The 26151-nt window shown below is 40.3% G+C and overlaps 1 protein-coding gene across 1 annotated transcript; it reads left to right on the plus strand.

The window, feature by feature from the left end:
- The first annotated feature begins 19115 nt into the window (after positions 1-19115).
- Positions 19116-23546, plus strand: IL22 (interleukin 22). The gene is made up of 5 exons (XM_021678615.1): positions 19116-19301; positions 19743-19808; positions 19933-20076; positions 20969-21034; positions 23469-23546. The coding sequence occupies exons 1-5, from the start codon at positions 19116-19118 to the stop codon at positions 23544-23546; spliced, it is 540 nt and encodes a 179-aa protein (XP_021534290.1).
- The last annotated feature ends 2605 nt before the right edge of the window (positions 23547-26151 follow it).

Here is a 26151-nt window from a genome sequence, read left to right on the forward strand (position 1 = left end):
AATAAAATGACAGAAAGGTAGTGAAAATATTTGGTATCCCTCTTTCAAAACTGCAATGACTCTGCATGATATTTTGCTTAATGAGATACAGAATAACAGGCCCCCTTTAACACAGGCCGAATAATAATATTAATGGTTACCATTTACTAAGCACTTATATGGGCCAGGCATTGTGCTAAGTGCCCATATGTGGATAATCTTCCCCGTTATCACCTGCATTTTGTAGATGAGAAAACAGGTTTACAGAAATAAAGTAACTTGACTGAGTTCACATCCTCTATAAATGATATACTTGGGGCTCAATCCAAACCCACCGCTTTTGGAGATCTCAATCTTTAGCACCATGGTACATTGATTTTCAGAAAATGTAACCAATAAGCTTCTGGACTGAATCTACAAGCTGCATCCTTTGACTACAGAGTCCTGCTTTGTTCAGCTTCCCTGCTGCACAAGATAGCCTCAAGTCCCTCTTTTGGGTGAGGGAATTTTGTGGCTGTTTCATCCTCCTCAGGTTCCATAATTTGCTATAATGGTTCACAGAACCCAGGGAAACACTTTGCTTATTATTATGGTTTATTATAAAGAATAGAAATGAACATTCTGATAAAGGGGCACAGAGGGCACGATCTGGAAAAGTCCAGAGCACCGAAGCTTCTGTCCCCATGGAGTTTGGGGTATGTCACCCTCCCAGCATATGGACACATTCATCAACCTGGAAGTTCTCCAAACCCCTTTGTTTAGAGTTTTTATGGAGGCTCTACTACATAAGCATGATTCATTAAGTCTTCGGCCATTGGTGATTTTCACAATCTCAAGCCCCTCTTCCCTCCCTGAAGGTCTGGGGGATGAGGTTGAAAGTTTCAATCCTCTAATCCTCCCTTTGTCTGGTTTCTGTGTAACCAGCACACATCCTGAAGCTACCAGGGGACCCACCAGGAGTCTACTCCTTAGTATTCAAAAAGGCACTCATCACTCTGGAAATTCGAAGGGGCTTAGTAGCTCTTTGTGTCAGGAATCAGGGACAAAAAAACACATAAAAAAAAGATGGTCTTATCACCCTTATCACCCAGGAAATCAGTCACAAGGGTGTTATGAAATCTGTGCCAGGGATGAGGGACCAAATGTATATTTCTTATGTCATGATATTACACCTGGTAATGTTTCTATTTTAACACATGGAAAAGATCTACTTTCTACTCTTTTTTCTTTATTAGATGTGTTTTTATTTTTCACTGAAATATATTTGACATATAACATTATGTAAATTTAAGAGGTACAATATGTTGATTTGATACATCTCTATATTGTAATATGGGTGCCATTGTAGCAATAATTAGCATCTCTATCTTGTCACATAATCATCATTTCTTTTTAGTGGATGAAATAGTTAAAATCTAGTCTCTTAGCAAGTTGATAACTATAATATAGTATTGCTGTCTTTATTCACTATCCTGTGCATTAACTCTCTAGGACTTATTTACTACTCACTACAAGTTTCACTTTTTACTCTTTACATTTGCATAGTATTCCATCGTGTGGCTATACTCTATTTTATCTAATTAGTTCCCATTAATGGGCATTTAGGGCATTAAGATAATCATAATGAATATTAAAATTTTTGAAATCTTGTAATTACAAACAACATTGCAATGAATAAACCCATATAAATGACATTTTTTTTCATGCAGCTGTATCTACAGGATAAATTCCCAGAAGAGGGACTGGTAGATTGAAGGGTAAATGCATTTTTGATGGTTATTGTCAAATTGTCCTTTATAGGATCTCCCACCAGCATTATATAAAATCCTCTTTGCACCACCCTGCTGATAGAGTGTGTTATCACACTCTTGGATTTTTGCCAATCTGATAGGCAAGAAATGGTTTCCTAATGCAGTTCTGATTTACAGTTGTTTTTTTATGACTAAGGTTGAGATCTTTTCATATGTTGAAGGGCACTTATGTTTCCTTTCTGTGAAAAATGTGGAGTGGGGAGATTACGTTGCCTGAGATGTAAGTGACAAGTATCTTTACCAGTTTGTCACTTATCTTTTGACATTGCCTTTGGTGTATTGTTATTGTCATCATTACTATTGCCATCATTTTGCCATTCAGAGGGCTTTTGTTTGTTACAGATTTGAGTGCATCATTATTCTCTCTCATCACCCCTGGGTTTGGAGCCACAGTTAGCTTTTCTTACTCTGACACTGCAAACAGATGCTCCTCTTTTCTTTTTTTTAAATTGTATTTATTTATTTGACAGAGGCAAAGAGTACAAGCAGGGGGAGCTGCAGGCAGAGGGAGAGGGAGAAGCAGGCTCCCCACCAAGCAGGGAGCCTGATGTGGGGCTCGATCCCAGGACCCTGGGATCATGACCCGAGCCGAAGGCAGATGCCCAACTGACCAAGCCACCCAGGCACACTTCCCCTCTTTTCTTATTGTATTTTATAATTTCTTCTGTTTTCCACCCATGTTTAAATTTTTATTTGGTGATATTCTGATGAACGTTATGTTAGTTATGAATTTAACTTTGTCTTTTTGAATGTGACTACCCAATTGCCCCAGCACATTTTATTAAATAGTCCATTTTTTCTTTTATTTTTTTTTTTTAAAGATTTTATTTATTTATTTGACAGAGACAGAGATAGCGAGAGCAGGAACACAAGCAGGGGGAGTGGGAGAGGGAGAAGCAAGCTTCCCACGGAGCAGGGAACCCGATGTGGGACTCGATCCCAGGACCCTGGGTTCGTGACCTGAGCCGAAGGCAGACGCTTAACGACTGAGCCACCCAGGCGCCCTAAATAGTCCATTTTTACTCGAGATGCTACTTTTGTCATATACCAAATCCTTGTAGGCATTTGCTTCTAATTCTGACTTTCTGCTCTTTTCCATTGGTCCATTTGTCTATTCATCTAGTAGTACCACACTGCTTTAATTATTGAGGCTTTATAGCACATTTGAATGATTTATAATATTTCTTTTAAGGAGGAGAGGATGTACTTGTCTTAGTGTTTTAAAGGGGAAAGAAAGTCGCTCCTGCCAATTATATTGTGTGTATAAGTCTTGCCTTTTTACACATCAATATAGACTAACACCAGCGTGCTTCCATCACCAATCTCCTTGCAAGGGCCACAGCAGTGGGCAGTTACGGGCTGGAGTGGATGATGAATGATGCTCTCTTATACCTCCTCTTCGTGAGGATGAGGGTGGGAGGGCATGAGGAGTGTGTGGGGTTGGGGCTGAGCGGGGAGTTGATCTCTTGTTCTACTCGGATGTTTGAAACAACTCCTGAAAAGGAACCTCCCTGGAGGAGCACTGAGAGCCCAAATCAGGGACTATCTATCTACTACCAAGTGATATCTAAGTGGAAAGTCTTATGCTTGATGCCTGTCTCTTGGAGCTTTAAGCTTTTTGCTCACTGACTTTTCAAAAGATCCAATTACTTTTCAGCCTGGAAAAGAAAAGAGAGTGCCTCCCTGAACTTTGGCAAACAAGCCCCCTAAATCATCTCTTGTCCACCATGTTCTCAAAAAGCAGAGTCACCTTTTCAGAGACTTTCCAGCATCATCTTCAGTCAGGAAACATGTACATCCAACATTTCCCACTTCCCAACTATGCTATACAAAGGTGTTTAATTAAGAGAAATTGTGCATGTACATAAAATAAATCTGTGAATTTCCCTAAGGTGTATGCATTAGGAGGATTGCCTTTTTATTCAGCCACCACGATAATAGCTTATTATGACTCTGCTGCTGTGCTTTACTTTCTGCATACATCACTTCATTGGCTCCTGGAGCAGCCTTGATGAAGTTAGCTCAGCGGGCTTGGTAATTTACAAACTGTGCAGACAGCGGGAGCATGGTCGAGCTATCTGTGCGTGCATGTGTGAAGGTGAGCTGAGCAAGATGTAGGAGTGGGCAGGAAACCCTCTGTGCTTGATACTGCAAACCTCTGAGTCATTCTCTTTCTCAGTAGATGCCCATGTTATTAATTCCTAGATTATCTGTGGTTCGTTTTTAACATACCTTGGCCCCCTTGCCATAGTGGGAATGCCTCCCAATGTCTTCCACCACCTTCTCTTTCTCCCACTTTGCACAGTAATTCTAGCTTCTCCCATTCTCCTTTTAGATCCCTCTGGTGTTTGAAGAGAACCCCAGCAGCTGTTCCAGGCTGTGGCAGCGTCCTCACAAAACTTGTTTTCTATGTTGGCCAAAGATCCACTAACCTATTTAGCCAACGTTGTACAGTTCCAACAGCAGTGACTTTTCTCATAGGCGTTAAAAATACTTCTTTTATTTTTCTCTTAACAAAAGGAATGTATACCCTTAGATAAAATCCAAACACTGTAGAAATACGTATTGTTAAAAGTGGAGGTCCCTTGTAATCCCAACCAGCAGAGGAAACCAGTTTAACAGTTTAGTACTCCCCATTTTTTAAAAAAGGGGTATGATGGCTAGATTGTTCTTATTTTCAAAAATGGAGTTTTACAAAATGCTATCCACACTATTTTGCACTTTGCTTTCTTCAGCCTCTCCATATGCTGAAATCCCTGTTGTAATAATGAGGCCAAATACTTTTTCTTTTTAAGAGGGAGATAGCGAGAGAGAGGGAGAGAGAGCACACAAGCAGGGGGAGCGGCAGGCAGAGGGAGAAGCAGGTTCCCTGCTGAGCAAGGAGCCCGATGCGGGACTTGATCCCAGGCTATGGTGGGAGATCATGACCTGAGCCAAAGGCAGATGCTTAACCGACTGAGCCACCCAGGCACCCGAGGCCAAATACTTTTGCTCCCTCTCATTTCCATTCTCCTATTTTTGGCTCCATGCTATAGCAAAAAAAAAAAAAAAAAAAAAAAGTACACTGAAATGAGATGAAAGAGTCTTGGCTTTCTAGCCATAATTCTGCCCCCAGTTAGCTGTGGGACGGTAGGTAAGTTGTTCAGCCTCTTTGGCCTCAGTTTTCTTCTTTGTAAAGTCAGGGGTAGGGCACATGATCTCAAAGGTCCCTCCCAGCTCTATCAGACCAGGCCTATTGGGAACAGATTTGTATTGAGCACCTATGTCTCAGGCGCTCCTTGATGCTGTCCTAGATGCTGAGGAAGCAGCAATGAACATGAGAGAAGAAAACTCCTTCCCTCACAGAGCGGACGTTTCAACAGTGAATGAATGTTCTCCCCTCTGATAAGCATGACCAAGTTTCCTAAAACACTTCCGTCTCCCTTCTCTCCATTTCTCCACCCCCCCCAATTATTTCCCAACACATAGTAACCAAATCCTTGTCTCAACCGCTCCCATGAAAGTGCTCTAACAGATGCCAGCAACTACCTTATATTTACAACATCTAATGGACTCTTACTCAGTCTTCATTTTGCTCAAACGCTATGTGGAATGTGACACTATTATTTGTTTTCTCCTTTAACTGATAGTCTTCCACAGTGCTAATTTCTTTTAAGAATGACAGTTCCTTCTTCTGAATATATGTACCATCAATCCTCATTATTTGCAGATTCTCTATTTGCGAATTCACCGACTCTAACATTTTTTGTAGCCTCGAATAAGAATGTGGTTATGTTGTAAAAATCTTTGACTTCTTTTATCAGTCAGTCAAAAATAATTGGCCAGAAAGCTAAAAACTGTCAATTAGTTATAGCAAGAAATTTCCAAATGGCGAGACTACTTCAACAGTCAGCAGACCTCTGGGGGTGGGCCCAGCTCCAGCAGTGAAGCTGAAGGGGCTGTGTTATGGCAATTTGGGTCGCACTCTGAGTCAGAAAGGACCTCAGAGGAATGGAGTTCAAATGCCACAACCGATGCAAGAATCACTCTGCAACATCCAGGACGTGACGTGACCTGCTTATAACTCTTTGATAGCTTCCCATGTTTCTAGGGCAAAGTCCAAACTCCTTGACATGGTGACATTGGCCTAGCAGGTCTTCCACAGCCCGGCCTCTGCCAATCTCTTCAATTTTGCTTCATTTATTCATTCCTTTATCAACCTGTTGTTCATCAAATATTTACTGAGTGCTTCCTGTATTCCAGGCACTGTTTTGAGAATTCAACAGTAAATAAAACGAGAAAATTCCCATAGAGGTGATATTCCAGTGGTATGAGGCAGGCAATAAACCAAGAAATAAAATGTGTTGTCAGCTGGTAATGAATGCCATGGAGGAAAAGAGCATGGAAGATGAAGTGATTTTAAATACATCCACATATCTTTCAATACTCCTCCCTCCAGGAGGCTGAGCCTAATTTCCCTTTCCTCGTGTGTAAGCTGGACTTAGTGGCTCATTTCAAATGAATAGAGTCAGTCAGAAGTGATGGTGTGTGACTTTGGAGACTAGGTCATGAAAGGTACTGTGACTCCTACCTGTCTGTCTTAGATCTCACACTGTGGGAGATGTCAGAGACCATATTGTGAGCAGTCTTCTGGAGAACCCCAGGGGTAAGGACACGAGGCCTCCAACAGCAGCCATGTGAATGAGGCTTCTTAGAAGTGGATCCTTCAGGCCCCGCTAAGCCTTCCTATGAATGCAACCGTGGCCATCTTGCCTACAACATCATGAGTGACCCAGAGCCAAACCCTTAGAAATTAGATTACATGACAAATGTTTGTTGATTGAAGCTGCTACATTTTGGGGGCAATTTGTTACATAGCAATTGGTGATGAATACAAAAAGAAAATAGTGAATATATATATTAGGTAGTACTGGCAGTTGCTGAGGTGGCTGGGGGAGGCCTCACTGAGAGGAAGCCTTGTAATAAACATCTGGAGGACACTGCCAAGTAACAGGCACATAAAGCCTCTGAGTCTGTTTCCTCGTCTGCAACATGCCCCCCTTGAGGATGATGGTGAGGATCATAAATGGTCTATGGAAATTACCCAGCAGGGTAAGTCCTACATAAGCAATGCCTAATTCTAGCGATAGGAGTTTGTTCCTTTACAAGACAGTCCATTGCAACCATTATTGAGCAGTTCTATTTAGGAGAAAACTTCTTTTGAAACTGGTTCGAGGTCTGGACATCCAAGGGAGGGCCTGTGTTTTTGGCTGACTCTCTGCTGGCCTAGAAGGCGGTCACTCCAAAGTAATGTTATTACAGTGCATTCTGATTCCTTTTATTACTGTCCCTCAGAGCAGAATTGTGAGCAGGCACTGATAACTCTTTAGCTTCATTTGGGACCCTGAAGGGCAAATTTCTTTCTATTCTCTAATAGAAACAGAGAAAGGAAGACAACAAGATTTCTCAACCCACAGGGACTTTAAAGAAGAAATCTGTACATGCACATGTTTCTCACTCTGACCTGAATCTCTGTTTTACTTAATGTCAATACTGTTTGTTACTGCAATGCTCCCTAGTTGCTTTTTCTTTGCGTTTGTCTCACTAATTCAATTACAACAGGAGGAACTTTCCCTGTGTTTCTTCCCTCCTGCATAACAAGGACTAGTAGAGGGCTGGGCACACAGTAGTCACTCAGCTCCTGTGAGAGACTAACTTGTGGGGAGAAGTGGCTTTTGGTAAACTCATGGGAAGGTCCTTTGTGGCTTGATTAGGACTTCAGGTTAGAACTTCTACCAGAATGCCAGAACATTTCATTTATTTTGATAAACGAAGCTCTTGCCAGTTTGACTGTGGTTTTGCCAATTCATGAAATAAATGACCTAGTGACACAGTGTGACAAAGGTGGACATCTAGGAAAGTGGATTATCTCAAAAGATCAAGGTGGAGTTTTGGTTGTATCTGTGGGTGCAAAAAAAATGAAAGAAGGAAGCATTTGTGGCTCTTGAGGTAAAGTGATGCTAGCTTCCAGTTCCTTCCCCCAATCCAGTTCATTTTTTAAGTCATTGTCGAGAATACTAAACCACCAGGGTGATACGGGGAATCCCATTGGCAAACATGATGTGAGAACATGTCCTCAGAGGGGTCTCTGGGAGAGGTATTCTGGACAACCTTGGGGAGTTAACTAATGGCTACCTGGTAGTACATATGCTATAGGTCCCTGAAGTCACCCCGATGCCAAATAACACATCTATTCTGGGATTCTATGCAAACATATCAAAATACTCTTTACTTTTTCTCAATTACAGTGAATGCCATCAACCACAAATATTTCCAAAGAGGTCACAGAAATTTTAATGTTAGGAGAAAGTCAGAGGGTCAGGGGTAGGTAAGGCCTAGCCCAAAATATGTGAAAGAGGCACAGAAAGTTACAAAAAGACATTCATCCAAATTTTTCCACTACAATCCTGCCATTTCCCCCAAATTTCCCATTCATCATTCCTTGAGCTAAGATGTGAAAGAATCCTGCAAAAAAATGCCTATCTTCATTTAGAATGTCTTAGTTGTTCATACCTAGTTATGGGTTAGTTGGTCATTATAGTCTCAGTTACCTGGTGCCACCTTGGATAGTAGCAACATAGGCTGGGTAAAATTTTCATAAGGTTGGGGGCAGGATGGACCTTCCAGAACGTGGGGTGCTTCCAATGAGGTTGTGCCTCTAGGAAGGAGACATTGGAGACCCTGAATAGCATGGAGGTCAACACAAGTGTGGCCAGGGCTGGCAGAACAAGAGGAGAGCAGAGCTAGTAACGATGTGTGTGGTTGCCACTGTGGTTTTTCATCTAGAGTGCCTCAGGGTGGTCCTGCCACTGATGTGGAGAGAGCAGATCAGTGGGGAACTTGGGCAGCCATTGCCATTGGGTCACTCTGGGGGCCTACATGCATGCTTGTGACAGGAAGAACTGGACAACTCTTGTGAGACACAGAGACCTAATCCCTTTTTAACCTTCCTTGAGTTAGTCTTCAAGGTCCTACTATAGCTCAAAGAATGGGCCTTTGAGCCTTTGATGAGCCTTTGATGCTGTGGTCATGTGAATGCAGGCTTAATCCTTTAGGAAATGAGGAGGTGTGCAGTTTGCTCCTCCTCTCCCCTTGAGGCCACATGGCACTCTTCTTCTTCCTGGCCATCCTCTCTCAATCTCTGCTCCTAATGTAAGGGGGAGGAGGTTTCCTATAAGAAACCTTCATGTTCAGTTTGAACAGTCATATAATTTATTGGAAGTTATGCAGAGTAGCCATATTCTCATATTCCTGTTTTTTGTTTGTTTGTTTCATTTTACTCCAGGCTATACCCAGGGAGGTACACAACTGAGCAGAGGAAGCCCTGGAAATTCTTGCCCAAATTAGGGAAAATGTGAACAGGGCTACAGCGGAAAAGGTTTAACTGATTTTGAGGAATACTGACATTAAGAAAACTTTTATTAAACTATAACATGCAAATAGAAAATGAAGAAATCATAAATACATAGCTCAATATATTTTCACCAGATAAACACACTCATATAATCAGCCAGATAAAGAAATGAATTGTTACGAGCACCCCAGAAATCCCCTTTTATCTCATTTCAGTGTCTAACCAACCCCCCGGAGGTGGTTACTCTTCTGACTTCTAACTTGATAGACCAGTTTTGTCTGTTTTTGAACTTTATATGAAAGGAATTACATAGGTTGTATTTTTCTGGCTGCTTTTGCTCAGCATTTGTTTAAGTTCATCCCTGTAGTTATGTGTAGCAATATCATGTATATTATCATTGCTGTGTAGTATTCTGGGATATAACATACTGTACTTTATTGTAGTGATTTTGGCTTAGGCGATTGTGAAGAATCCTGCAATGTGTATTTTTGTAAATGTCTCTCATTAACAAACTCATTTCTGTTGGGTATGTAGCTAGAAACTGAATAATTTGTCATAGATATGGATCTGTTCAGCTTGGGTAGATATTGCAAAAACAATTTTCTAAAGTGGTCGTACCCACAATGAGATATCACCTTATACATGTCAGAATGACTAGTATATATAAAAAGAGAAGCAATAGCAAGTGTTGATGAGGATGTGGAGAAAAAGGAATACTTGTGTGCTATTAGTGGGAATGCAAACTGGTACAGCCACTGTGGAAAACAGTATGGTGTTTCCTCAGAATGTTAAAAATAGAAAGACCATATAATCCAGTAATCCCACTACTGCGTATTTACCCAAAGCAAATAAAAATATTAATTAAAAAAGATAGATACACTTCTATATTTATTGCAGCATTATTTACAATAGCCAAGATATGGAAGCAACCCAAGTGTCTGTCCATAGATGAATGGATAAAGAAGATGTGATACATATACAAAATGGAATATTACTCAGCCATAAAAAAGAATGGTATCTTGCCATCTACAGCAACATGGATGGATCTAGAAAAGTCTAAGTGGAATAAGTCAGACGGAGAAAGACAAATACCATATGATTTCACTTATATGTGGAATCTAGGAAACGAAACAAACAAACAAAAACAGAAACAACCCATAAATACAAAGAACAAACTGATGGTTGCCAGAGGAGAGGAGGTCAGGTGATGGGCAAAATGGGTGAAGGGGAGTGGGAAGTACAGGCTTCCAGTTATGGAAGGAATAAGTCATGAGAAGAAATGGTACAGCATAGGGAATATAGTCAATGGTATTGTAATAGCATTGTATGGTGACAGCTGGTAGCTAGAGTTGTGGTGAGCGTAACATATAGACTTGTTGAACTGCTATGTTGTACATCTGAAGCTAATGTAGTGTCAACTATACTTCAATAAAAAAATAATGTTGTTGTAGCAATGTATACTCCTGCAAGTGGCTTATGAGAGTTCCGTTTGCTCTGAATGCTTGCCAACAATTGGTATTGTCTATCTTTTTCATTTTGGTCATTCTGGTGGGTGTGTGGTTTTAATTTTGCCTTTCCCTATGCCTACTGAGGTCTAACCCCTTTCATATTCTCTTTTGAAAAACGTATGTTCAAGCTTTTGTTTGTTTGTTTTTTTCCTCTAAGGTCATTCTTATTTATTTGCAAGAACTCTTTACATATTCTGGATTTGAATCTTTTGTCAGATATATTACAAATATTTTTTCTGGAATTGTTTTTAACAACAACTCACACTTGTGGTCCTACATTAAGTGTCAGTAGATATTTATGAAAAGACCCTAAATTAAGAGATATTTCAAAGGAAAAAACAGAAGGATTTAGGACGGTTTGACCATAGTGGATGAAAGAGAAGAGATACTCATGCTAAAATCTGAAGTCAAGAACAATATGCATTACTTCATTCAAAAGATTTGGTCTGTGCAAGGTAAACATCTAGTTAAGTTACATAATCTCTGTTTCCTAACTCTTGGCTACCTTATAATTATCTCCACTCCTTTCTCTTGGTTGTTCCATGTTTTGTCCATGAAGAGGCTCATTATTGTTAATAGCAAATGTTTTCTGAACATTACTGGGTTTCAGGCACTAGCCCAAGCACTTCAGATTGTTAAAACTACATGTAATAGGTACTATTATTATGCTCTTTTTACAGAACATTTGGCTAACTTAGCTAAGGCTATCTAGTTAGGCAGAGGCAGAGGCAGATTCAGATCTAAGCAGACCGCCTGGAGAGACCATACTCTTAATGGCTGCCTACCTGCTACACTATGTTGACCTCATGTCGACCATGGGACTTCAGTTCTTTAATTCAAACTAAATGTCAGTCTTATTAAATGTATGGCCCAAAGTCATTTTCAGCAATGAACTTGAAGAAACCAGACTGCAGAGGATGGGAAAAGAAAGAGGTAGATAGAGAGTAAAAGCAGTGGTCCTTGTATCAGAAGAACTGACCTCAAGTTCTGGCTCTTTTCATGATGACTCTGTGGCTTTGGGTAGGTCACAAACAAATCTTACTCTTCCCAGCTGTAAAGAGGAGGTACAACTACTTGTCTTTTCTACATTAGAGTGGTTAGGGGGTGGCTGCAAAGATGAGAAGAGATAAAAGTGGTGAGAGTTATTTTCTCAATAAATATTCATTTGTCCCCTCAACTAAAAGAACAATTATTAAATGCCTGCTGGATGCCAGGCACTGTGCTGGGAGCTTAGTAAATTGAAAGGTCAAAATATAATGATTGCAACAATAATCAGGTCACTTTTGGGGCGCCTGGGTGGCTCAGTTGGTTAAGCGACTGCCTTCGGCTCAGGTCATGATCCTGGAGTCCCGGGATCGAGTCCCGCATCGGGCTCCCTGCTCAGCAGGGGGTCTGCTTCTCCCTCTGACCCTCTTCCCTCTTGTGCTGTCTCTCATTCTCTCTCTCTCAAATAAAAAAATAAAATCTTTAAAAAAAAAAAAAGCTTAAAAAAATTACAGCATTTAAAAAAAATAAAATAAAAAAAAATAATCAGGTCACTTTTGCTTGTAGTTCATTCAATCAGTTGACTAGAACTTATTAAGGGCCTATGATAGTCTAAGGATTGTGCCAGATGGAGTCTGTGTTCTTATGGAGCTGATCTTACAGTGAATGAATGAATGAGTAAATGAATGAATAAAGCATATTGCCCCCTTTTCTCTCATCCAGCACTCACCTGACACCCTATGAATAGCTCTTTGGTTCTGTTTTATTTCCTGGCAAACCTCACCCAGACATTTCCTCTTACACTCCTGCATTTAAGCTGCATATTCCAATAGATGATCCCACTTGTCTATGGCTTTATTATTTATTGTAACTCCTCCCTTTGTCAGCCTGTTAAGTATTCCAAGCACTATTTCCATCCAGTTCTTATATTTAATTCCCTCTCTACTCATCAAAGGGCCTGTAGATCTTCTAATTTTTCTAAAATCATGTTAATTAACTAATATGAGTACAGTTTAAATTTCAGTCCTCTAATCAGTATTTAGGTACATTCAAGCTTTTCTCTCAAAAGTAAGCCCACTTCAGGGGTGCCTGGGTAGCTCAGTCATTAAGCGTCTGCCTTCGGCTCAGGTCATGATCCCAGGGTCCTTGGATCGAGCCCCACATCGGGCTCCTTGCTCAGCGGGAGGCCTGCTTCTCCCTCTCACACTCCCCCTGCTTGTGTTTCCTCTCTCATTGTGTCTCTCTCTGTCAAATAAATAAATAAAATCTTTTTTTTTTTAAGTAAGCCCACTTCAGATTAACCCTAAGCCTGCTACAACAGAATTACTATGTTACCTATTACTGCATTTCTTTAAAGTGTTAAACATGAGTCCAAGAACCCCTGTGAGGTAAAATATTCAAACAGTAACAAAATAGGTATTTATTAAACAGAACGAAATATTATTAGCGTAGTTGATTTGGTTGTATGAGTTTGGAAGTGGTAACAAAATGATACCTCTTTTAAAACATGCTGCACTTTAGACTTGCCATTGATTCAGAGGGACATCTTTTCCAACTAAACTAAATTAGTGATACTTCACCGGATGCATAGCACACACACAGCTTTTGAATTAGGACAGTGACAAAGAGAAAGGAAAAAAGCCATTTTCTCAGGATGAATTCTATGATATTTTAAAACCAAATCACCTCAGGATTGGAATTGTGTTTGATCACACGTATTTTAAAAAGTTCAACAAGGTAGTGAGAATGTAGGAAATACTGAGTTTACTTGGTCCACAATTTTCCCCCAGAGACTAAGAGGTCTGATAAATCTGCACCAAGATACACAGTTTTGAATAGGAATTTTTTAAAAAGTTATGTTTTAAAATAGTATTTAACCTATGGGAATGATTGTGAAAAACAGTAATAATTCTAAAATTGATTAGAGAATTGGAATAAAAGATACACTGATATTAGTTAATTAATGATGACTTTGAATATCTGATGTTATAAGCAAGTGTGAATTATGATTTTTTAAAAACTTATTTACTAGTCAAAATAATAAATGAAATGAGAGACTGGGGTAGTCCTACCAATTTAGAAAAAATATATGACAGCAGGGGTCAGACATTAGGGAGCCAATGCCAAATTCTGTTTGTATGTACTAGTGTAGGGAGGCATTTGGATAAATGTTGCTTTCTTCTATCATTCAAATTGATCTCAGTACTTGGTTTTACTAGAGAGCAACATAAACTCATTTCTATTATGACATATTCCTGTGGGTATAGTCTTCCCCTTGAAAATGAGATACAGTCCAGATTCACAAGATTTCTTCCTCAGGAAAGAGAGAAAAGTGGCTATGGCTGGCAAGTGTCTTTGTGGGCAAGGTGTTAACAGGGGTGGTAGGCATGGAAGAAAGTTTGTCTGGGTGTTGTCAGGGTCAGCTTTGAGCATAACAGGGAAGTAAAATATCTCTAGCTTTGTTGCTGGCTACCTTTAACTCTCCGCTCTGCTAACCCTGAAAAAAAAATATGTGCTCTTCATTTGTCCAGGAAATGACTATCCCAATAATCCCAACTTGGTACTCATTCACACCAAGATGAAAGTGATTAATAACAGTTTAATAACTTACTTCACCTATAAAGTGACTAGGAACTAAAAATAATGAATAAGGGCCGCCTGGGTGGCGCAGTAGGTTAAGTGTCTGCCGTCGGCTCAGGACATGATCCTGGGGTCTTGGGATTGAGCCCCGCATAGGGCTCCCTGCGCAGCGGGGAGTCTGCTTCTCCCTCTGCCCTCTTCCCTCTCATGCTCTCTGTCTTTCATTCTCTCTCTCTCAAATAAATAAAATCTTTTAAAAAACAAAAATAAAAATAATACACAAGACTCAATGAAGAAAATTTTGAAACACTATTAAAAATATAAAAGAAGATCTTAACTAGTAGAGGGATGGTAAATACTCTTGGATGGAATGAGTTCATATTATAAAGATATTAATCCTCCTCAAATTAAGTGATAGCCCAAAGTCTCTTCTGCATTTTTTTTTACAGGAACTTGACAAATTTATTATAAAATTTCTGTAAAAAATATACGAAATTTCCATAAATAGCTAAGTTAGCCTTGAAAAAGAGCAAAGAGGGCAGAACTTCCTGTCCAGATATAAAGACATTCCTCATTAATAAAAATATTATGAAACTGGCTCAAGAACAAAAAGAAAAAGAAAGAAACCAATGGAACAAAACAGAGTTCAGAGATAGCTATTTATATATGGAAACTCACATATGATAAAGGACTCACTGTTAGTGAACTGTGTTAGGAAAACTGGCTCACTATGTGGAGGAAAATAAACTGGATTCCCTACTTTCCATCACATACAAAAATCCACTAAAGGCCTGATTGTAAAAGGTAAAACCATAAAAAGAGGAAAAGATAGAAGAATACCTCTGTGACCTAGAGGTGGAAAGAGACTTTCTAAACAAAGCCTTGAAAAGTGCAAACCATGTGACAAAAAATAATGTCTTAGATGTCATCCAAATTAAGGTTCTGTTAAAAAAAAAAACCAGACAAAGTTAGTAGAATGCAAATTGAGAGTAGAGGTTGTTATGCCTACAAGCAAAAAGAGAAATAATACATAAAATATACAGGAAACTCTTTGAATCAACAACATAAAATACATAAATACATAAAATATACAGGAAACTCTAAATCAACAACAACAATAAAAGACCAGAGCCCTCTAGGACAATGGGCAATTGATATAAACAATCAGTTCATAGAAGGGGAAACTCAAGTGGCTCCAAGTGTATGAGAAAAAAAAATCAAATCACAACAATAGTAAGATAGTATTTGAAACCTCCAAAAGTTGGCAAAAATCTGAGCTAGATAGTGTGGGTGGGGATGTAAGGAAACAAACCTCTATTCAATGATTTGAAAGAGTAATCAATGCTGTCTTTTTGGAGGGCAGTTTGGCAGTATCTAGTACAAGTCAATAAACTTACCTTTAAGACCCAGTGTACCTACTCGTTGGGTAATTATTCCAAAAATATTCTCAAAAATATGCCGTTACATGACTTGGATGAGGTTGCTTAGTGCTGCAGGGTCTGTCGAGTGCAATTGGACATGGATTAGGTGCCCATCACAGGGGGAACAAAAAGGTAAAATACGGATACACACTATGGAATGGCATGTTAGAAAAAGGATCTGCTTGTAGCAACATGGATAGATTACAAAACCACAGTCCTGAATGAAAGATTAAGAAAGAGAACCATTCCTATAAAATAAAAATACAGGCTCAACAACACTATGTTTTACAAGGATTCAGAAATGCATATAAACACATTAGAGCAGTGGCCTTTGGCAGGTGTAGAGGTGGTGTGTGGTGCAGAGGGAAGGAGCATAAGGAGAGTGAGGTCTCACACATGCGCGTGTAGACACACACATACACACACACACACAGAGGGGATGAGAGAGAGAGAGAAGGAACTGGCAGAGAACAATGATCATGTGTCTTGTATTGGGGAGTATGATGAATACAAAACTTCTTACCTGAGTTACCTGAAGTTCTATTTCTCCTGGAGGGATGTATACTTCAAAAGAATGCTGGACGCCTGGGTGGCTCAGTCGGTTAAGCATCGGCCTTCGGCTCAGGTCATGGTCCCAGAGTCCTGGGATCAAGCCCCATATCGAGCGTCACAGTTGGCCCCACAGTTGGCTCCAGGCTCAGCGGGGAGCCTGCTTCTCCCTCTCCCCTTTGCTTGTGTTCTCTCTCTCACAACTCTCTAAATAACAAATATTTTTGAGATGTCTTGTATCACTGTTCAGAAATCCCAGCGCAGATTTTCACTTTAGTGGGTTTTGGTCAAGCTCACCGAAGCCTACGATCTTGGTTCCATTAACACTATCTTTTGGAAGTTTGTCCCTCAAGGCTATATAATGAACCAGGCCGCTGCTGTTAAAGACTGGTTTGTAATTTTCTGGCATTCTATTTTTGTTTCACAGCTATTTATTTCCTATTCAGGAACAATAATGAAGCTGGCAAGGAGGACTGCGCCAAACCCTCACCTTAAGAGTACTGTAAAGGCAGTCCCAAATCACCTCCGTGCATGTTCCCAAAGATACTTAGTGAGTTATTTAAATTCACAGATCTATATATCTATTCACTTAACATCATGAAAAGATGATTTCTTTTTATGTGTCTGGCGCTGTTTTAAGTATCGGAGATACAAAGATAAAAAAGACTAAGACTCTTCCCTGGAAAGCATATAATTCGATTATGTCAAAACTTATTTTCCATGGGAACAAAATTATGTGTGCTTGTCATGTTCCCAGGCAAACCAACAAAAGCCTATTTAATCCACAAGATAGCTTAAACCGAGGCGCCTGGGTGGCTCAGTCGGTTAATGGGCTGCCTTCGGCTCAGGTCATGATCCCAGGGTCCTGGGATCGAGTCCCACATCAGGCTCCTGCTCGGCGGGGAGCCTGCTTCTCCCTCCCCCTCTGCCTGCCTCTCTGCCTACTTGTGCTCTCTATCTCTCTGCCAAATAAATAAATAAAATCTTTAAAAAAAAAAAAGATAGCTTAAACCTAGTGCTAATATAATTATACAGAGTTTTGGACAAAAATGGCCATATCTCATATAATAGAAAATTGGATGAAAAAGAGTTTCCTCATCTTGGGCTCATGAACAACCTCAAGCAAATGTTTGGAATGGGTCTAGCTTTTAATTACTCTCCCGAACCTTCCCTTTTGCATCTGTCTTCTAAGGCACATTCCCAAATGCTCAGTGTCATCATGATGTTCTAATCCTTCACTGTGCCTCCCCACCTGGGTCTCTGCCATCTCACCAATGCTCAAGATTCTATAATTATTCTCTTTCCTTCTTCCAGTTCTTCAACACTCCTTATCTTGACTAGTTGTGAGGAGAAAAATCTGATCAAATGAATTTGCACATTCCTTCCCCTAGTGATAGATCAGTGCACATGCTCCCTGCCGCCACCCCTTGGAAGGGTTTCCAGTCTAGTTTTTAGGTGTTATTTAGAACTCGATGTATTTTTAATAATTCAAAGTCAACATATAACCACCTTATTGCCAGATTCTCTTCCTTAGACATCCATATACATAATAAAAATTGTTATAAGAATTTTGGAAATATTATTTTGAGACTTAATTTGTGTGTTGTTTAGAATGAGCACAAGTAAGATTTTAAGATGAGCTACTATATCCACTGTATTCTTAAAATACTCGTACATTAAAAGAAATAGTGATTAGATGGTTTAGCATTAGTATTTCCAAATTTAAATTGATACTGATTATAATTCAATAAAAAAAATTTTTTAAGTAGTCTCTACACCCAATGTGGGGCTCAAACTCATGACCCCAACATCAAGAGAGTCACATTCTCCACTGACTGAGCTAGCCAGGCGTCCCTCAATAAAAAAATTTTAAGATCTATTTGCATCCACCATAATCGTTAAGATTACTTTAGAAAGTCACAGAATGGGAGGAAAACAATGCTTAGATTAGCCAACACTGTTATTTTTAAAATGTGAGTCTTCCTCAGGATTCAACATATTAAAAAAAAGAGAGAGATAAAATTATTTTTAAAAATGGAATTACCGGGCGCCTGGGTGGCTCAGTTGGTTAAGCGACTGCCTTCAGCTCAGGTCATGATCCTGGAGTCCCGGGATCGAGTCCCGCATCGGGCTCCCTGCTCGGCGGGGAGTCTGCTTCTCCCTCTCCCACTCCCCGTTTGTGTTCCCTCTCTCGCTGTGTCTTTCTCTGTCAAATAAATAAATAAAATCTTTAAAAAAAAAAAAAAAAAATGGAATTACCTCCAAGCTATCACTATTTATTTTAAAGCAAAGGATATAGGACACGGGTCCTTTATTTCTGATCACCTTTAATGAGATAAGAATCTATGAAGCTGGTGGGAAAATGAGTCCATGACCAAACTGTTTACTCAGCTACTACAGAAGATCAAAAAATATTATACTGAATCTGGAATCTATGAAGACAAAGCAATTGTTTTCTTTGAAAAATAAGTGGGGTTTAGACAATTTCTGGGATTTATCTGTAAAAACACCTTCGGGGCCCTAATAGTGACGTTTAGGGAAACACTCGCATTTCAAGGTGGGAAAAATAGGAGGTGGCGTTTTGTGGGCTCCTGTGGTGGTTAGGTAGTTCTCAGAAGACCGTACTGGAAATTAGATAATTGCTGATGTCATACTTCTTACTAAAAAAATGTGTGTTTTGGGGGCTATAAAAGCGGCAACTTCTGCCTTCCCCTCACAAGCGGAATCATCGAAACAGGTAAGTGTTTCAGCAAACTTGCTAAGATGGGTTCGTTTGTTGTGATATGCTTCCTGATACCTAATGGTTTGCCTTTATGTTTTTGCTTCTTGTTCTCTTGATACCAGGTTCTCCTTTTCTAGTCACCATTTGCTCCAGTTAGAGTTGTCTGCGATGGCTGCCCTGCAGAAATGTGTGAACTCTTCCCTTATGGGAACTCTGGCCTCCAGCTGCCTCCTTCTCCTTGCCCTGTGGGTGCAGGGAGGAACAGCTGTGCCCATCGGCTCGCACTGCAGGCTTAACCACTCTGACTTCCAGCAGCCCTATATAACCAACCGCACCTTCATGCTGGCTGAGGAGGTACTCATCTCAGTCTCTCTCTCTCTTTCGCATCTTCTCTACTTGAAACCTGATAATAGTTCCTAAAAATTTCTCCAGAGCGCTACTAAGATCTTTGAGAACCCATCATTTATCCTCATCTATCCTCACTGGCAGACCAGAGATTATTTCCTATGTCTCTTTAGAGACTCTTTGGAGATTGAGCTTTACCAGAAGACCTTCCATTTTGGCCTTGATGATATGTACGTTGAGTTTTACTCCAAAAAGCGCATTTATGAACCCACCTGACTGTTTTTTCCCCTTACTCCTCTGTGCATTATTTTAAACTCATGCACACATCTGAATTCTTTCTTTAGGCTTCATGGGGCTGCTCTGGGGAGAATGGATAGAGTGCATCTCTACTCACAGACTTTTCTTCTATCTCTTCGATGTCCAGGCACTTAGTCTTTTCTTCTCTTCCAGGCTAGTTTGGCAGATAACAACACAGATGTTCGTCTCATTGGGGATAAACTGTTCCACGGAGTCAATGTAAGCCATAGTCATGATGAGCAGGGCAATGTGTCATCCATGGTTATTTGGATGCTGGTGATGATGGTTTGGGTCTCCTGGATGCACTCTAATATGATCCCTGCTGTTTCACTTTTGCCTGCAGGCAGGAGAGCGCTGCTATCTGATGAAGGAGGTGCTGAACTTTACCCTTGAAGAAGTACTGCTCCCCCAATCCCATAGATTCCAGCCCTATATGCAGGAGGTGGTGCCCTTCTTGGCCAAGCTCAGCAACAGGCTAAGCCAATGTGTGAGTTCTTCTCCCAGCCTAACTCCACCCTCTCCTACTTGCCTGCCTTCCCCCCTTCTTCCCTTTAGAGCCCTTCTCTGCCCTGCCCCTTTCTGTGCTGGCAGCAAGAGGTGCCTCAGCAACACCATCACAAGAGTCACTTGGAATCACTACTTTAATTGAGTCACATTTTGAATATATGGTGATGAAGGGGGTCTGAAAGACAAGAGCACAGAAGGCTCCTTTGTCCCTGGGAAAAAGCAACTCAGGTTATGTGAGACGACAAAGGCGTTGGGAACTTTAAGGGAAAATGCCTAGATGTGGACACAGATGCCCCGAGTATAAATGGAAGGGATGGGAGAGAGAAAGTAACAGAAAGATTTAATGTTCAGTGCTGGGTGGGCAAAGATGATTGCCCCTTGGATGTCAGGAGAAGTGACAAAGTCAGAGGTGTGTGACCTTCCTTGATGGCTCTGAACATTTAAAATGATGAAAAAAAACTGGAGAGGAGTGCACAGAGTGAAGGGACCTATTATTTATTGAAGAGGGCCTCTTCATTTTATGTCTGTTTCTTGTTCTGAGCATACATTTTTTTTTTTTTGTAGAGTTAGGGTTTTATTCTTCACAGAATTTGCATAAACCACTCCACTCTTTCCACAAACTTAAACCTCAGTAGGATTTCCCAAAGATGAAGAGAGGTCCCATGTAAGGGAAATGACTGGATTTTGGCGTCCAAGGGAATTTAAGAGCTCTGAAAATCTAGGTCACTGGTGAAATCTAGGTCATTGTGGGCAAAATTGCTAAGAACTTTTAACTCCAGGTGCATCGTAACACACCTCAATTAGGGACGCTGGAGTTCATAAAGCTTCAGTACAACAGTATTAAAATAAGTGCTCTGGTTTTCATTTTGTAGCGTATTGAGAGCGATGACCAGCATATCCAGAGAAATGTGCAAATGCTGAAGGACACAGTGAAAAAGGTACTACTAATAACTATTAATGCTAACCTATTAAATAGGAGAGACAAATGTTTTTCTTTCCTTCCCTTTCTTTCTTTTTTTCCCTACGTATAATTTTCTACTTGATTCGCCTGCAACAGTTTGATTATTTAGGTGCATATATATAATATACCTGTATATATTATATATATCTGTATATTTATAAATAAGTCTCCAAATTTTGCAAACCATAGAATGGCTGGGAAGTTAGGTCCTCTAAACTCATCACCCCATGTTCTGGGCATGACCAGTGGCAGGGCCAGGGCCAGAATGCAGGTCTCTTGAATCCCACCCAGCATTCTTACCAGCAGCAATTTGTGTTCGTTTTAGTATTATTAATTCTTCAGGAAATTCGAGATTCCTACTGATTCATATAACTTGAACAAGGACTTGTTTAAAAATAGAGGAGTACTCGGGGACAAATTTATTTGAGGTAATTTTGGAAGCCATTGACTTGATGATCTAAAACTTGGAGAAATAAACCCAGAACAACCATAACAGAAGAGTTGTACTTACCTATAGGATGAATTTCTGGAGTGATTGATACTTATATTTAATTATCATACCTAACAGCTATTGATTTTAATTTAAAAGCAAGAGTGAGCGACCCCCAATTTCTTTTATGAAGTTTCAAATAGAATGGATTTATTAGAGTGAATGCAAGTCTGAACTGGAAATTCTCTTTTCTTCCTCTCTCTTTTCCGCTTCCTTTCTGGTTTCCTCCCTCCCTCATGTCCCCAGTGAGCATCTATCTGGCGTAGGCTAGTGTGCATTTGTACAGAGAATGATACTATCACGTGGCCTATTTGGGGAAAAGAACTACTAGTAGAAGGCTCAGACTAGCAGTTGTGACTCATCCAAAAACCAGAGGAATGATTACTAGCAGCGAAAGTGATGCTCTTGCAAGCGGGTACAATTAAACCTTAGCAGCATGAAGGTTCTAGCTGATGGAATTTTTAGTAACAGGTGTAACCTCAATCTTCCCTTTTTTCCACCTTGATGTTTCTTTAAAAAAAAAAAAAGTATTTCTTCCCGCTCATGATTTAATGAATGTGACCATTTCTGTGATCATTGAAGTCTTTGTAGTCTTTCACTGTGAAGATCAATTCTCTTGTCCTGGGTCTCTTACCCAGGAGAGGAGGGCTGAATATTAGGACGCCATTGCCAAGAAGTGCTTTGCACTTCCGGTTTGAAGAATTCCTGATGTCGGTTTACTTTGTTGGCTTTAGAAAAATGCAGTGTGAGAGAGAAACATCTGAGGGGGATCCATGTGGGGAAATAGATTTTAAAGCTTTTAACTCATTTTGAGAGAATCGACTTTCACATTTGCAATAAGGTGCCATGTGGAAGAGTGGTTATGCTTTTTTTTTTTTTTTTTTAACCCAGTGGCTCCAGAAAGCCTAGGTGAGAGAGAAATGTTACTCTCAGGAAGCTCAACCTGAGGGGAAACTGGTCAGCACTGGCTGAAATGGAAGGGCGGTCTTGGAGATGTTAATTCTCTGAGACTGGAGGTAACAGCAGAGAGCAGGCTGTGGTAGAATGCATGATAGACAGTAGGGCAAGAGAACTTGAAGCATTCTTTATGCTCTTGGGCGTCTTTGAGATCCAAGAAGTACCGTTTGGCATTATGTGCAAGGAAGTATGAAAGGGGGAATGATGGAAGACAGCAGGAAGAGAAAGGAGAACAAAGCATCGAGGACAACGATGGCTTATGGTTTTCCTTGAAAGAATCTACAGCAAATTTAATAGATTAGAGGAATTTCAGAGGAGGATGCTTTGGACTTGAATTTACCTTCCTCTCCTATGGAGTCTGAAAGCCTCACTCACATAGGACTTGGAAGGAGGAGGAAAGAAGTGGTGTTTAGAATGTGTATCCGCTTTCTACTAATTAAAGCAACTGGATGGGACTTATTTGGTATTTTCCCCACAAAAGTGAAAACCTGTATTTTTTTCCCTTTGTTAGGGAGGTGGGAACAGAAGAAACCCACGTGTACCGGTAAATGTGCAGTTTTGATTCAAAGCTGTGTGAGCTGAGCTGTTATAATTAGTTGGTCATAGACTGTCGGCAAGGGGATAAGGCAGGACCAGGCCTAATGGGGGGCATTCGGTCCCGCAGATGCCTGCACAGCTTCCATCCGCTTGCTCTGGGGGAGGAAGTGACTTGAAACAGTTTTATTAGTGTAGATGCAATTGAGAGCGGTGCCTGCTGGTGCCCTTTCAGTTCAATTAGCCATAGTTTTAAGGTCTATGGCAAATCATATTATAGTCTCGCTAAAAGGGTATTATTAAGACTATTTTACAAAAAGGCAAAAACTTGGTTTCTGTCTCCAGCAACTTCACCATCTTTTTCTATTTTGTTCCTCTTTAAAAAGCATGGTATCAATGCTCAAGTACTCATGTGTTCTTACTTTTACAGCTTGGAGAGAATGGAGAGATCAAAGCAATTGGAGAACTGAGTTTGCTGTTTATAGCCCTGAGAAGTGCCTGCATTTAACCAGAGCAAAGCTGGAAAACAGATGACTAACCCTTCTTGCCTGTAAGAAATAGCAACAAGATCCCCTACAGGTTTTCTTTTACCAAAGGGAAAATGGGAAGCCAAACTTTACAATCATGGGTGGGTTCTAAATAAATCCCTGTTTAGCTTTAAAAAGACAACAATGTCACCTGTGTCCAGAAGACCAGAAGGTAGACCTTCCAAGCTCAATGAGAATTACTGATAACATTTTATTGTAGTTGGTGTTTTGGACACAGAAATTGATTTTTTTAAAGCAATTGTCTATTCCCATAAAAAAGATTACTTCCCCTTCCTTTAGGGAAAAAAAACCCCTAGGTAATTTCATTTCCAGGATCAATACTTTATATTTATGAGTTTATTTATTATTGTCAGTACACATTTTATTTATGTCATTTTAATAATATAGATTTATTTATAGAAGCATATGATATTGTTACTTAAGTATAAAGCTAATATTTATATTTATGACAGTAATTATGGAGCTATGTTTGACCTCAATAAACACTTTGATATCCTACATCTTGTGTCTTTGTGATTTGTGTCCCTTTACTATTATCATCATCATCACCATCACCACCGTCACCATCATCATCATGTAATCATTCCCATTTGCTAAATGGGCCAAGGATCTCATATACTTTGTTCTTGACTCTAAGCCAATGAGGGCATGTGTGATGATGAGCACTGGGTGTTATACGCAACTAATGAATCAGTGAACACTACATCAAAAACTAATGATGTACTATATGTTGGCTAATTGGCTGTTAGTATGAGCTCTATTTTAAAGGTGAGAAAACGGAAAATCAGAGACATGTTACAAACATTGGGGTAACTATAAGTAGTGGACCTGTATCGAGCGAGGTCTATCTGATTTCTGGGCTCTCTGCTATATTGCCTACATAGATGTATTATGTTGAGTCAGCATGTAATTCTGAAAGAAACACAGTAAGACACCCAAAAGAATCCATTGGCCTCATTAGCAGTTGTGGATAAAAGAACGGAGTGCTATTGCCAGCAGAGAAATACAAATACAGTGGTTTCTGCCGGGGAGGAGCTACTTTAGCTCTAGTTTGAATCTATTAGGGAGGGCATTCTTCAGTTTTCCTGTAAGTCAGGAAATAAAGTAAAGGGGAAGTGGACTGAGTCTGGGAGTCTTCGAAATTTGTGCAGTGGTAGAGAGAAGAGAGAAACAGTAGAGAGAGTTGGACTGGTTCTATCTAGAAGAATGGACAAGTGACATCAGCATTGAGGGATGTGTAATTTTTTTCCACAGAAAGTGAAAGTCAGTGGTCAGGAGAGGTCAGTGGGTCAGTGGTCAACTGTATACGGTGTTTCCTTCTCTGAAAAGTCAGGAACCCCGGGTTTATTGTACAGGTCACTCACCAATTGGTTGTCAAGTTCCTGTAGGAGTAGGTCAAGTCTGGTGGTGATTGGTGAGCACACATGTAAATTGCAGGTTCACTCATGGGTAAAGTGGAGTTAATATTTTTGGCTGTGGGCTCCAAATGCTGACAGGTCCCAAAGCTAAGCTTCATAGATAATAGAATTATAATTACTTCTGGGATAAACCAGGGTGTAGGACTCTTTCTTTCTCCAAATGCATCTCAGTGTAATAACTTAGCAAAATTTGGGATTGTACTTATTTTTGACCAATTATGGAGTAATCGTCTATTAATTGAGCCATAAATGGAAGAATGTCCTTAGAACTGGATTCATGAATGCTTCCATCTAGGGCAAGGAGTCTGAAATGAAGAGATTTTAAAAATTCTGGATGCTAATGAACATAAAAGCGTAAGGTACCAGGATCTTCTTCAGTTCCAAAGGGCAGTGCTGGCAAATTCTGCAGCTACGTGAGATAGTCCAGATTCCTCACAGGGAGTCTTGACATAATCCTCGGTACCTGCTGGAGCAATTCCTTTGCGCCAGTGGCCGTGGGCAGCATTTGGCTGGAGCTACTGACACTGTTCTTGTTCTTGGCACTGGCAGAGGCCTTAGGTATCTCCTCCCCCAGTAGCAGACGGCAACACCCAGGTGTTCAGGAAGACTAATTTTGAGGCTGCATGAGACATAAGCCCCCAGAGACACGAACCAGCATTTAGGACTGGTGAGAAGCCGCTGGAGGGTTTCGAGTGTGGGAAAAACTTAGTATGACTCATGTTCGAAAAAGATCACTTTGGTGCTGGGTGGGGAGTAAGTCTAGGAGGGGTTAGACTAGAAGCAAGGTCAGCACAATAGTTTACAGGGGAGGTGATGATTGCACTGGGGAGGATGGGAGTAGAGCCCGAGAAAACTGGCGTGTGACCCTTTCTGTGACACTTGGTTTGGGTTGCCTGTGAAATAAGGGCTACATATAGGTCAGATTCACTAAGAGGAAAAGCGATCTGTTAGTTTTTCTTCTGGTTCTTCATTTACACTATATTATTCACTAGCATGCAGTGCTTCATATAAGTAAGGACAGACGGGATTTTGTTCTAAAAAGAGGTCAAGATTTTAAGATTTGAGTGAAGACACAAGATTCATGAGAAGCAGTGATACCAAGGGTTGAAAGCTGAGGTCCTATTGTCTCTGAGGCAACCACAGCTCT

The sequence above is a fragment of the Neomonachus schauinslandi genome, chromosome 5 (genome assembly GCF_002201575.2).
Source record: "Neomonachus schauinslandi chromosome 5, ASM220157v2, whole genome shotgun sequence".
Lineage (NCBI taxonomy): Eukaryota > Metazoa > Chordata > Mammalia > Carnivora > Phocidae > Neomonachus > Neomonachus schauinslandi.